The following is a 12,444-nucleotide window of genomic DNA, read 5'->3' on the forward strand; positions in this document are numbered from 1 at the left end:
AAACTAAAGCTCACCATTAAAAGACTTTACCAAGAACAAACTAAGTTAAGACTCAATTTGAGAGCTGAATACAGAAGCTACCGCCTCTCTTTAAGCTGCTCTAACCAAATTTCCCTGTCAGAAACACATCTGATCCAGAACATAACCTCTGGCTGATTTTATTAACTTGCTCTTTTCAGGTATCTGCACAGTTCAGTTCTACCATAATTCAGCAAACTTCACAAATGTTAGTAACACAACTACAGTGCATAACAGTAATGGAGAAAAGCATCTGTTTTACCCCTGGGGGAACTGAAACTTGAATCATCTAGGGACACAGAATCAGTTCTGTATTGAAGTTTGGACACTGTTTAATAACAGTGCTTACATTTCACTTTTCACTGATACAATGAACCTTCAGTTCAGAGCTACCTCACTGTTTTGCTTTTGATCCACTGCTAGCAACATCCTAGAACAAATAAACCAGTATATTTTTGGGGAACAGCAAAAGGCTCCAACTTCATGCCTTTGAATATATCCCTTTTTACAGATATAAAGTCAGTGACTACGTACAATAGTTGAGGAAAAATGTCTCATTTCCCTATTCAGGGTATGGCTCTTAGAAATGAGATTGATTTCAGTTTGCTCAGTTTTGGAACATCTCTGAAATATGAAGCATCCTCCCTCACTTGGGTACCTGCTCTTCCCACAGTGAAAGGCTGCCTCCAGCACGATGCCTCTCCCTTCCACCAGGAGTACAGATAAATAACCAGAAGAAACAGGTACTGGCAATTTGAAAGGTGGTCATCCAGCCTTCCACCCACTTGTAGCATGTGTATCTCAGCATTATTTAGCTGCAGAGTCACTAAACTCAGTCTTTCAAACCCTAGAGGGGTGTCTCATGCACCGAGATGTGCATAATTTCGGGTTGAAAGCCTTCTCTGAAGGCAAAACGCTGTGGTGATGGGAATATATGAGTAGGAAGCCCAGTCACACAATAGGCAAGAAACCATCATGTGCCTGCACTGCGAGCAGAGAAACGAGGGTTCTGGTTGCAATTCCCAGTGAACACTTTTTTTTGTTTAATATAAATGCAAAACAAACTACACACATCTTGCAGGAAATGGGCTTTGAGAGCCACATTGTGATGAGCAGGCCCTACCTGTTCTTCAGCAACCGCAGACATTAAATTATCATGCTGCCATCAGTCACCTCACTTAGCTTCATTTTCAGGAGCTTCCAGGGAACGTATAGAGAGCCCAGGTGCCAACCCCAACCTCCATTTCAGCAGGGCTCCTGGCAAGGGACAGACCTCCACTGCCTGAGAACAGACAGTTTGGTATCTCCAAGTGGCCACAGGTGAGTGCTAAAGACACTTGAAGGCTGAGGAGGGAAGTGTTGATAAATATCTAAGCAGGCTCAGAGAGCTGGTGGTACTAGCTGAAGGTTCAGGCAGGATTTAGGCAGACTGGATCACACACCAGTTTCTCACAGATTAAGCTTTAAGCACAGATTAAGTATGGATGTGAGTGGCCTCATCCTTCCTAGAGGGAAGGGAACAGCCAAGTTCTCCATATTTCATGCAGCATAAGGAACGTGCTCCTCAGGAGTGACCTTTCAGTATTAACACGCCACAGCCACTTTTGCCTTACAGTAACTCGTGCTGCTGGGTTCGCACATCTCACAACAAGAATTTGAGGCACATGTGTGTGTGCATTGTATATTCTTATACTTAAATTCCCCAAAAAAGTTGCCCTGGAATTAAAATAATAAATATACATAAACACACATGCATGCACACATATATAAATACTTTTGTTTTGGTTTAAATTTGCATTATCACAGCCTAATATTTTAGAACTATTCCAGTGAGTCACTAATTCCAACAGTCTTTGACACCCTCTCTTTCAATGTATAAATAAAGTCCCTGAGATCCCCAGATGCCCTGAAGCTAAACAGTGTTGCTACCCTTCAAACAGATGTTTCCTGAGACTGAATTTATACAGTGAAAGTAAATAAACAAGTGTACAAAGAAATTGTAAAAAAAAAAAAATCCTTAAAGGTCAATAATAATGTAGGAAAGTGGAAAAAAAAAAAACACAAACCAAAAACAACAAACAAAAAACCCCCCACCAACCCAAGCAAACAAAAACATCAAACAAAAACCAAAACATCCTTAACTGAACTGAAAACTTATGTTGCATTACTTAGATAAAGGAGGGACAGGGATAGGGAGTTAAAAGAACTTGTTATAATAAAGTAGTAATTATTTAACCATGAGAGTTGTTTCATTTTTTGTTCCATTTTATTGCTGTTAAAATAATTAGCCATAAACTATGTACAGCGTTCAAGCCACTGAGGAGTTCTAGGCCAGTAATGACTGAGGGTTTTTTAAATAAAAATTTACATATTTGGAATATATCTATTCAAATCAGGCATAGAAATTCCCTGCTTTAATTTTTCCTCCCTCATGACATAACATTCACTTGCTTTTCTTACTATTTTGATCTACTTCTACAACAATTACCAACACCTTACACTTCCTCATAACTACCTCCTCACTTCATCAGAATAAGATAATGAATTATGCAACACAAGATCAGGCTGGAACCTGAAGATCGGCTGTGTAATTTACACAGCTGCTACCTGCACTAAGCACAGAGGTACTCAACGCTACTGAATCCTAACTCATTCGTGGTCCAGGCTGCACGTAATTATAGTATTAGCCAATTAATTTGCACAAATTTGAAGACAACTATCCTTACCTTCCATCTTCTCTACAGTGTACTTTAATTTTCAGCAATCTCAGTTAAAAGGAAGATTATTAGCAGCAGAATAATACCTGCTTTCCTTTGTAACTTTCCATATTTGAACTTAAATAAGCCTTTTAACCTGTTCTTACAGGACAAAATGAGCAATACGATCTGTATTGTGTTCTATAGGCATCAGTGCAGTTAACAATAAAAAAATTCCAATTCTACTTATTATCTGCTAACTGGGTATAAAACATATGCTCTAATCATATATTTCACACATCAGAGACTAAGAAATTTTGAAAGAATTATTTTAACTGCAGCATTTAAAGTATTCTCATTATGGAGAATACACTGTTTACATCATAATTTAAATTGTCTGCAAATACAAATTGTATCAAGATTGGTAGCCACTAGGAACTACTATGAATGTATGATTTTTTTGTGTGTGTGTGGGGGAGGGAAATATGCAAAAAGTTTTTGGCAGCACATTGTCTTTCAGTATTTCTGCTGGACAAGTTAATACCATTTACAGCACCTTTTAGAGGACTTTTTTCTATAGAAACACTACCATATGTGAAATAAAAGCAAAACACAAAACTGTACAAAATAAATACATTAAAATACATCAAAATGCATCATATCCCAGTATGTTCTGTACACAAAGGTCAATTTAACAATTAGATCACAAGAATACTCCACAGAATACTGCAGCAGATTTAGCAGATACATCCTCAGGACTATGGTCATAAGTATAGCTTGTATAAAAATACTTGATTTGGCTCTGAACTCAGTAACTTGGCTATAACCAGTGGTGAAACTATGAAGATCCACTGATGACATCCACAGAAAAAGTCAACTATTACTGCAGCAGAATTCTTACTACAATTACACTGTTTTCAAAAGAGACATTGGTGCCTTCAAAGTCAGCCCATGTGTGTATTCCCAAGCTGTAGCCAGTGCCATACAGAACAGTCTATGTTGTCAATTACAAAAGAACTGTTTTTCCCATAAAAATTAATGGAAGAAAACAGTCTGCTGAATGGTTATTCATACATGCTCTCAGCCTGGAAAAGGCTGAGTGGGGATCTTTTTTATGCTTATAAATATCTCAAGGCTGGGTGTCAAGAGGATGGCACCAGACTCTTTTCAGTGATGCCCAGCGACAGGATGAGGGACAACAGACACAGACTGAAGCACAGGAGGTTCCATCTGAATATGAGGAGAAACCTCTTTACTTTGAGGGTGCCAGAGCACTGGAACGGGCTGCCCGGAGAGGCTGTGGAGTCTCCTTCTCTGGAGACATTCAAATCCTGCCTGGACACATTCCTGTGTGATCTGCTCTGGTGAACCTGCTTTAGCAGGTGGGTTGGACTAGATGATCTCCAGAGGTGCCTTCCAACCCCAACCATTCTGTGATTCATCTAACCACACATGCAAACTACCAGGCTTCAGTGATAATGGAGTTGTCCACTCTGGGGTACAGCCAGAACAGGAAAAACCCCAATGTTTTTAAATGAGCTGTGGGACACAGCAAATGGCAACAGGTGACTACAATCAGCTGTCAGGGAATACTTCCAGAAATACAGTATAGGGCCATTGAACCCATGTTCCAACCATGTGAGAGGATGGGCACCTTCTGTTGCACCAGTCTCTTCTATTACTTCCAGAAAGGCCACCTATATTAATCTGAATCTTACGGTGCTTGACTGTTCCACAGTTCCATCAATAGTGTACCAGTCCCACCGATGAGGCTTAACATGTCCAGCACATATTCTGCAAGCACTGCAGTGCACCTTAACTGTAGTAGAGGGTCGTGATCAGGTCCTCTGGAGCACACATTAAAGAGCTCACTCAAAGTGAGATGTTGTTGCCCAGGCCACAGGACCAGACCTGCCATTCACAAAGCCCAGGAAAGTGAGGAGCCATTTCTACAACCACTTGTGACATACGAGTGACCCTGCCAGTGTTCCCGTTCCATTTTGGGGCAAAGTCAACCAGGTTTAAAGCTTTCAGCTAAGCTAAGCAGATTGACTTTAAAGTAAGGTAGAAGCACTCACATAGTTAAGCTCTGTCACCATCTAAGAGACAGGCAGAGCTGAGAGGCAGCACAGTGTGGCTTTCTGCTGCAAACAAATTCCACTGACTGGTGACACAGGTATGCAGTTAAGTGTGCAAATTTCACATGGAATGAACAAAGGGAAATTATTTAAATGTTGGCAGAAACATGAAGCAGCGTGGGCTGGCCAAGCTTATGGGGCTCTAGCTAATACAGATGAGACAATGACTTGTTTGTTATGTGATTTGTCAATGCCCACACTGACACAGCATGCTATTTACATAAAAATGAGTCTGTGCTCATCAAAGTGGTGTGTGTTTCACAAATCAGCTCCAAACAAGCCCCAGAGATCAATGGAAAACAGATTCCATAGACAAGAGCATTCAGAATTTGTGCTGCAGAAATGGCAGGAGAGTCCTTGCCCATTCAAAATCCAAATCCAAGTGGGGCAGTTTTCTAAGCAGAGGCATTTTATCCATGGAGCTGCTGCCAATTATCTCCATTAGTTTTATTCTCCCAAATATTTACTTCATTCAGAAATATTTCTGGAAAACTAAAATGGAATCTATTCACATGCACAGACATCTGCTCTTTCCTAACTCATTAAAAGACTCCTACTTCCTCTTCAGAGTACCTGAGAATACTTTCTCCCTGGAGAATACTTCTTGGAAAGCACAACATAATTCATCTGCATCTGTTAAATTTGTCAAGTTGTTTCTCTTTTTCATTTATAGTCATGTAAAAATATTTGCATTCACCATGGGGAAACAAAAGATCATCTTCCCTCACACATTTCATTTTTGCAATATAACACTTCCCTGACATATGGGATATAAAATATTTCTGTGTGTATTTGCACATCTATGTAGAAAAGAGATCATATAAAACACCATATAATCTCAACATAAAATCCTTGTAAAGGGAATTGCAAATTGACACAAAGATTTTTCCTTTTGAGAGGATCATGACCATTTAGTTCCTTTATCTGCATTACACAATATTTATGGGAACTGTAAATAAAGAATAAAGAATTAAACTGAAACGCTGAGAGGGAATTTGTAAGACAGACTACATTTGCCAAAATTAAAGTATGATCCTCATATTCATGACAAACTACAGAAGAGTTCAGGACAGAGTTCTGCAGAGAACTGTTACTTCCATAAAGACTTCCACTAACATTTCTGAAGAGACCTAAAAAGCTTTTAGATGTAAATCCCACCTATCTTTAAAATCAAATATTCATGTTAACATTTACCCAACCATTGTAAACAGAAGAAGCCTCGGGATTTGGAAAAGATTAAGATCATTATTTGGGAGCTATTACTCTCTCTCATCTTCTGTAAAAGCACATGTGTGAGAGCAACAGAAGGAAGTTGAGCACGAGACATATTTCTTTTGAACTTTTATGATCTTGCTGCACTGTCTTGTTGTTCAAGTCAAACATTATAAGAGAAAAAAAATATTATTTTAAATGAAAGACATTTGAAAGATGATGTTAGTCAAATTTGTATAAAGTGTCAAACATCTGATGTCAAAATCTTGGACTGACACTGCTCTCCCCTCCCTTATACTCTTCCAGCCCACTTCCCCAGTGAGTCTCTTTAGAAATACCATTTCCTTCAAAGCCAAGTTAATAAGGTCTTAAATGAAATATCTGTGTTCAAAAAAACCCCAAAAACTAGCTTGGATCTGAAGCAAATCCTGCTAAACAGTGCAGAAAAGCTAAATAAACAGAAATATTTTCAATGTAATTTTTTTACTTAGAGGTGGTTTGTTTTGGTTTTCACAAAATAAGAAGACATCTACAGCAAACTCCAATTTGGAAGCATAAACTCCAGAGATTCGTACGCACCCTAAGTTCAGCATTTCCTATCAGCTGGAATTTTCCAGCTCCCCACAAACCCTGAGAGGTTCTATTGAACTCCTGTCACTAATTGTACAGTGAACCTTAAAACCTGTTCCTTACTTTTTCTAAGTAAATATTAAGTTACAGTAAGGATCTAGAAAGGTATCATACCCTTCTTGAGTGTTTACCTTGGCAGAAAAGCAAAGTATGATCTTGTTAATGTATCCATCATGTTTCAGAGAAATTTTAGCAAAATCTCAGAGTTCTCATGCTGTAAACACAAAAAGAATTCCAGCAACTCACTTCCGTGGACATGGCTTGGCCCAGAAGAGTCCATAGTATTTTCCATAGTAAGGAACATAGCACATAAAACTAGGTGTTATCTACTACATGATTTTGAAAAAAACAATTTCAATGGTAACTTATAGGTTATTAAAGATATTAAAAGTACCAGCTTCACATGAAATAGCCTGATAACAAATCATATTAGCCTATTTTGCCAAATTGAACACTTTTCCATCACCTATGTCTACATATCTATTGATGAGTTTTAGCCAACAAGCACAGATTTTGGGAATCCCTGTCTATCACATGTCATATCATATTTGTATTAAGTCCATAAGTCATATCATACTTGTATTAGAAGAATACAAAATGTGTCAAGAATGCCTCTAAAATAAAGAAACTATGCACAGGAAATTACATTAGAACAATCTGTTATTCAAGAATCCTACACTATCCTGAGTCTATACCTCCCTGTTTTCTGCTTGGAGTATTTTCTCTACTGCTTTATCACTGATGCAAACAGAGAAAATACTGTGAACAGTAATAGTTCATGTAAGCAATAATATTGTTTCCTGCACTTTCAGTTGGTTAAAAGGAGGAATATCTTGAGGCAAAATACACTCTTGAATTATATATGGGCAGAAACATGAGTACAGCAGTACAGTGCAAATTCTGAATTGCTTGAATGACTTTTTTTTTTGTTTACATTGGAAATATTTTAGACAGGCAGGCTTTTAGAGGAGATTAAGGATGGAATTTACAGGGAAGTTTAAGGGAAGACAGTGTCTAAATCCTTTGAATTTAAATGCGGGAGTCATATGTCTTAGTTACAGAGCTAACTAAAAAAAATTCTATTCTCTAAGGCAAAACTGATACAGAAGATTAACATAGCTATCTAAACTCAATATAACACAATTTAAGAACAGTTTTCTGAACATTAACTTTTCTCTGACTTTAGGCTTAGTCTTATTTTATTTTAAAAATTCAGAAGGTATTCACATTCCAGACATCCTGCCAGCAACAAGTGGAATACATCCTGTTATGCATGTTTTCTGTCAGCATAGCGAAAGATCAGGGTAATCACTTGAAATCCTTTGATTTCACTGCCAAATAAATACTGTGAAGATTAAGCATCTCTACAAGCATACAGAAGATGTCAATAGAGAATTTAAAACTATTTGACACCCAGTATTAGGACATGTATAATAAAAATCAATATAAGTCACTTCATTATTCTCATACTTCGTCATGCTGCTAATTTGAAAGCTGGTGGGCTTTCTGAAAGAACTGCCTTTTCATGCTTATTAACATGTGATTCTTGTAAAAATTCTTAGCTAACAAGTTGGATTTTAAAAGAATTGTGTGTAGTTTATCTTCCCCATATTTATATTAATTCTTTGAAAAATAAAGTACTAAAAGCCAGGCTTTAAATTCACTTTGAAAAACAGAATACAGTAAAGTAACTGAAGAAAATAGAGATTTTTTTTTAAATCTAAAATAAATCTAAAGTTAGATTATTATTTTTTTAAATTTTGATTCTCCAATCACAGGACATGACCTAAAAAAACAGTTACATGTGAACAATACTTCCTTACGGCTTTAGAATCAGATCTTTGAAAAATTTAGTCATAGTTATTTCTGTCTTCAATATGAGTGACAATGTATGACAAGTTACAAGGACCAAGCTGAAAAACCTTCTTTTAAGCTAGTGAGCAGTATATGAAGTGTGGAAAAAATCAATAAACAGAGAACACAATATATAGTATCTTCAGAATTATTTATCTCCAAAGTAAGAATAACTGGAAAAAAGGATACATCTCCCCAGAAAAATAGATTCCTAGAACTGCACAGTAAATTCATTATGACAGAGGCCAGAATACAAAATTATTGACTTAAGACTCTTGTCAAAAGAAATAAAAAGATTCTTAAAATGCAGCAATATCTATAAAAAAGATTGACTATTTGAGCTCTACAAAGCAGAAAGTGAATGAAGTGAACCTTTGTAAAGGTAACATGGAAGGTGTTATCACATTTCTAAGTGAATGCTAGCTGACTCTCACTGTGGAAAAATGATGTCAAAACACAGGGAAGTTACTCGTATACAAAATAAATTATGCCATTTATTTTACTTGTTGATACAACAATGCAAGAGCATATGTAAATGTGTGATTTAGTCTATTCCTTTACATATCCTCTACACCAAATGTTACTGCTGAAAAATTAAATTAAGCTTGTCTTAGCTCCCTATCATCCTTTTCCTTGAACGACAATCAACACTTCATTCTGTACATCTCAAAATACCTAGCTTCACTGATGCAAAAATCAAAACACCCAAATCCTACATTCAAAATTCCATCCAACTAGTTAAGAAAGCTAATTTTAACACCTGTCCGAACGTTCTTATTATTAGTGTTAAGAGTAAGAATACGATCTTTCCATCAAATAAATGCAGCGTAGATGTGCCAAGAAAACTAGAATAAATATCCAGTTGATTGGAAATCTTCAAGTTGATATGGCAACTTTGCTATATAGTAAGATCAGAATTTGTTGGAAAGACTAGCTAGCAAAAGGACTGAATGCTTGCTGATGTGCTTCTTCAGATGTGTATACATTTTGATAGCCAAAATAATAACGTTTTTACATGTTTGCCACATTAAATTGATGTCATAAGCTTTCTTAGTGCAGAAAAATAAAGAAGCTGCTCATCAACTGTACCTGTAAGTAACAATGTGAAACAATACTCATGAAGAAACTATATGCCCAAATAAAATTCACCCTGATCTGCTTTGATTTATCAAATTACATTGCATAGCTCAAAAGGTAGCTTCTTATCACCAAGTTCCACACATGTACAGTATATTTGATACCAAACTTAGCTAGGAGTACACTGAAATATTACACTAATTTGTGCAGAGGAGCTGACAAGATGTACAATGGCCTAAAGCTAGAAGTGGAATCCCATGGGGAATGACAGAATGCAGTTTAAACAAATGACTTCTCTATTAATAATAGCAATCTAGGATATTTCTTGGTCAGTTCCTTGCAAGGACATAAGTAATTAATACCATGTCTTGACTTTCACTACTTTCAAGAAACCTTGTACTTTGGAAAAAGAATAGTTGCTTTCTATACTGACAGTCTGCTTTTTTCTGTTACCAAGCCTTACCTTAGAAAAAGTAATTTTAACAGTTCGCCATTCCTAAATAAAATCACCAGGAACTAACATGCATCTGTTCACACAAAGAGCAGTTTGTACGGTATTCCTTTTCTTGCCTATCTGAAAGATTTGTTTCATCTTACCTTTCCAAGTTTAAAAAACTGCATTTAAGTTAAACTAAACACTAGACACACTATGGGAACTAGACACTATGTGTTCAGTAGACACACTATGGGAACTTCACATGCTTTTGTTCTTGAAAATCATGTTCTACGCATTCCAGTAGGTTGGGAAAGTTGCAAGTTTTCCAGCTTCCAGGAAGTAGTCTTGCTCTTAAACCAACAAGGGCACAACATTTCCAACTCCCTGCATCCCTTCAACCCAAACCTTCTATTACACTAAAACAAACTGTTTATTTTTAGAGCATGGGTAAGCAGAAAACACCCTAACATATCGCCCAAGCAACAGCTGTTTAGCCTGACTTGATACTTCCATGATACTCAGAGAATCAGGACTTAAGAACTATGTGGTTTCAGAAGAGAAAAGGAAATTTTAGATGTTAGAATAAATAATGATTTATAAGAATACATTCTTCTACACATCTCTACACACGCTGATGTGCCATGACACCTCTATCTCCAATTGACACAGAACATAATTATACATACCACAGTTTGGTGGTTAACTTGAATGACTTCATCCCCAGCATGGATTTTCTTGCACCGATCTGCAGGTGACTGAATTTAAAATAAAAGAGATGATAAAGAATACAGTTCTTACTGGTCATCATCTCTGTTTCAGCAGTATGATTGCTAAGCTATGTAAATCAGGTTTGATAATGACATTCTACTATGAAATTAAGAATTAAAGGAATATTTAATAAATCAGTTCATTGTTGTTGGAGAAAAATAATCTGTACTATTATACACAATACAATCAAATGTTAAGAAAGGTATGAATACTTTTTTTAATTAAAGGGTAACCAAGTCCTAAGGATTCCTTTTTCATTTCATTCTGCCAAGAGTGCTTTAATCTGCCTGACATCCCTTAAGCCTTGAAAGCCAACCTTTGGCTGCATTTTGAACCTACCAAGACTAACTGGCAATGTTCATAAACAAATTTCACAACATTGCCTTTTTATTCCACAGTGTTGCAGACAGCCTCAGTAAATTTCTGTTCTTCAAAGGGTACACAAAGAAAGAAAATTAGGTTAGGTACCAGCTAGGGAGGTCATATAAGTTACGTGGTAACTTAGTTTCTGGGTCAGTATTAGCCGAAAGAAATGCAACCAGCATCAAAATCCTATGAAGACCACACTTTCAAAAAAAGTTTTGCTTGTTGCTTTTGCCTCAAAAAAAAAAAACCCAAACAAACAACTCACAAATAAACCCCTCAACAACAAAAACTCCAAACAAAAAATCTCAACCCTCCCCCATAAAGTGACATCCTCCCCAAAATTTCCCTTCTTCTGTCTTCTACATTTACAGCAGACCAAGTGTTTTCTGAGGGAAACACACCCATTTTTAGAGGAAAATAAGTGTCAATGCTTTGATTTTTCTCTCAGTACTGTGGTTGCCAGCCTATGAAGGCTCTTAATCAACTTAAATGTAGAAGGTGAGACTGACAGTTTGAAAAAAATCAAGTTGCCCAGGGATAGGTTTCCAAAAAGCTGCTATGAGTTTTACAGAAAGGAACAAAATTAAATTCATTTTCAGCTGATATAACAGGTTATCTAGAGAATACTCTCCAGGTCTGAAATGTGGACTGTTTGTAATAACCTATGTACCACATCCCCCTTCAAAATATATGTCCCATAGCTATGCCATGACTTCCTAGTACAACTGCATGTAATTCATGGCCTACGTTAAGGACAGTGTGTAAATGGAAGATATCCGAGAGAAACATGCGGCTGAAGTAAGGGTGGCTCATCACTCAGTCCTAGAAGACATTGCTTAGAATATCCTAAATCAGCTTGGGCTGGTAGAAGTGTAATTTTACATACATAAAGAACAGCAGCCTTGACTTTTTGGCACCACTTCAGCATCAAAGGTGTAAGTTGAGTGACTTGGGGAAAACTTTTAACACGGGTGATTATGTCCTAATTACCTATCTTGTGCCTGACATTTCACTATTCACACTTATTCATACCTCGAACAACCTTTATAATCCTCATATGTAATACTGCTATTTTAGTTCAGATGTAGTTACACCTAAGACTTCCAAAATGTAAATATGTCGTTACCCTTCAACTCTACAGGACTTACAATACAATTACAATACAAACTTTCTCTTATATTGACTTCAGCACTAGCAGCTTGAATCTTGACAAAACAGATATTTTGTGTAGCAGTTTGCCAAGCCAGTA

General features: G+C 36.8%; 1 protein-coding gene across 6 annotated transcripts in view; it reads right to left on the bottom strand.

Moving 5' to 3' along the window:
• CNKSR2 (connector enhancer of kinase suppressor of Ras 2) overlaps nt 1-12,444 on the bottom strand; it is a 218,212-nt gene that overhangs the window by 109,358 nt on the left and 96,410 nt on the right. For 3 of the 6 annotated variants that reach the window (XM_065071342.1, XM_065071331.1, XM_065071362.1), the window contains exon 8: nt 10,748-10,816. The exons of the other annotated variants lie outside the window; for them this stretch is intronic. In XM_065071342.1, coding sequence (XP_064927414.1) covers nt 10,748-10,816 — 69 coding nt within the window. The remainder of the gene's footprint in view (nt 1-10,747; nt 10,817-12,444) is intronic. 6 annotated transcript variants of the gene reach the window in all.

The sequence above is a fragment of the Columba livia genome, chromosome 1, assembly GCF_036013475.1.
Source record: "Columba livia isolate bColLiv1 breed racing homer chromosome 1, bColLiv1.pat.W.v2, whole genome shotgun sequence".
Taxonomy (NCBI): domain Eukaryota; kingdom Metazoa; phylum Chordata; class Aves; order Columbiformes; family Columbidae; genus Columba; species Columba livia.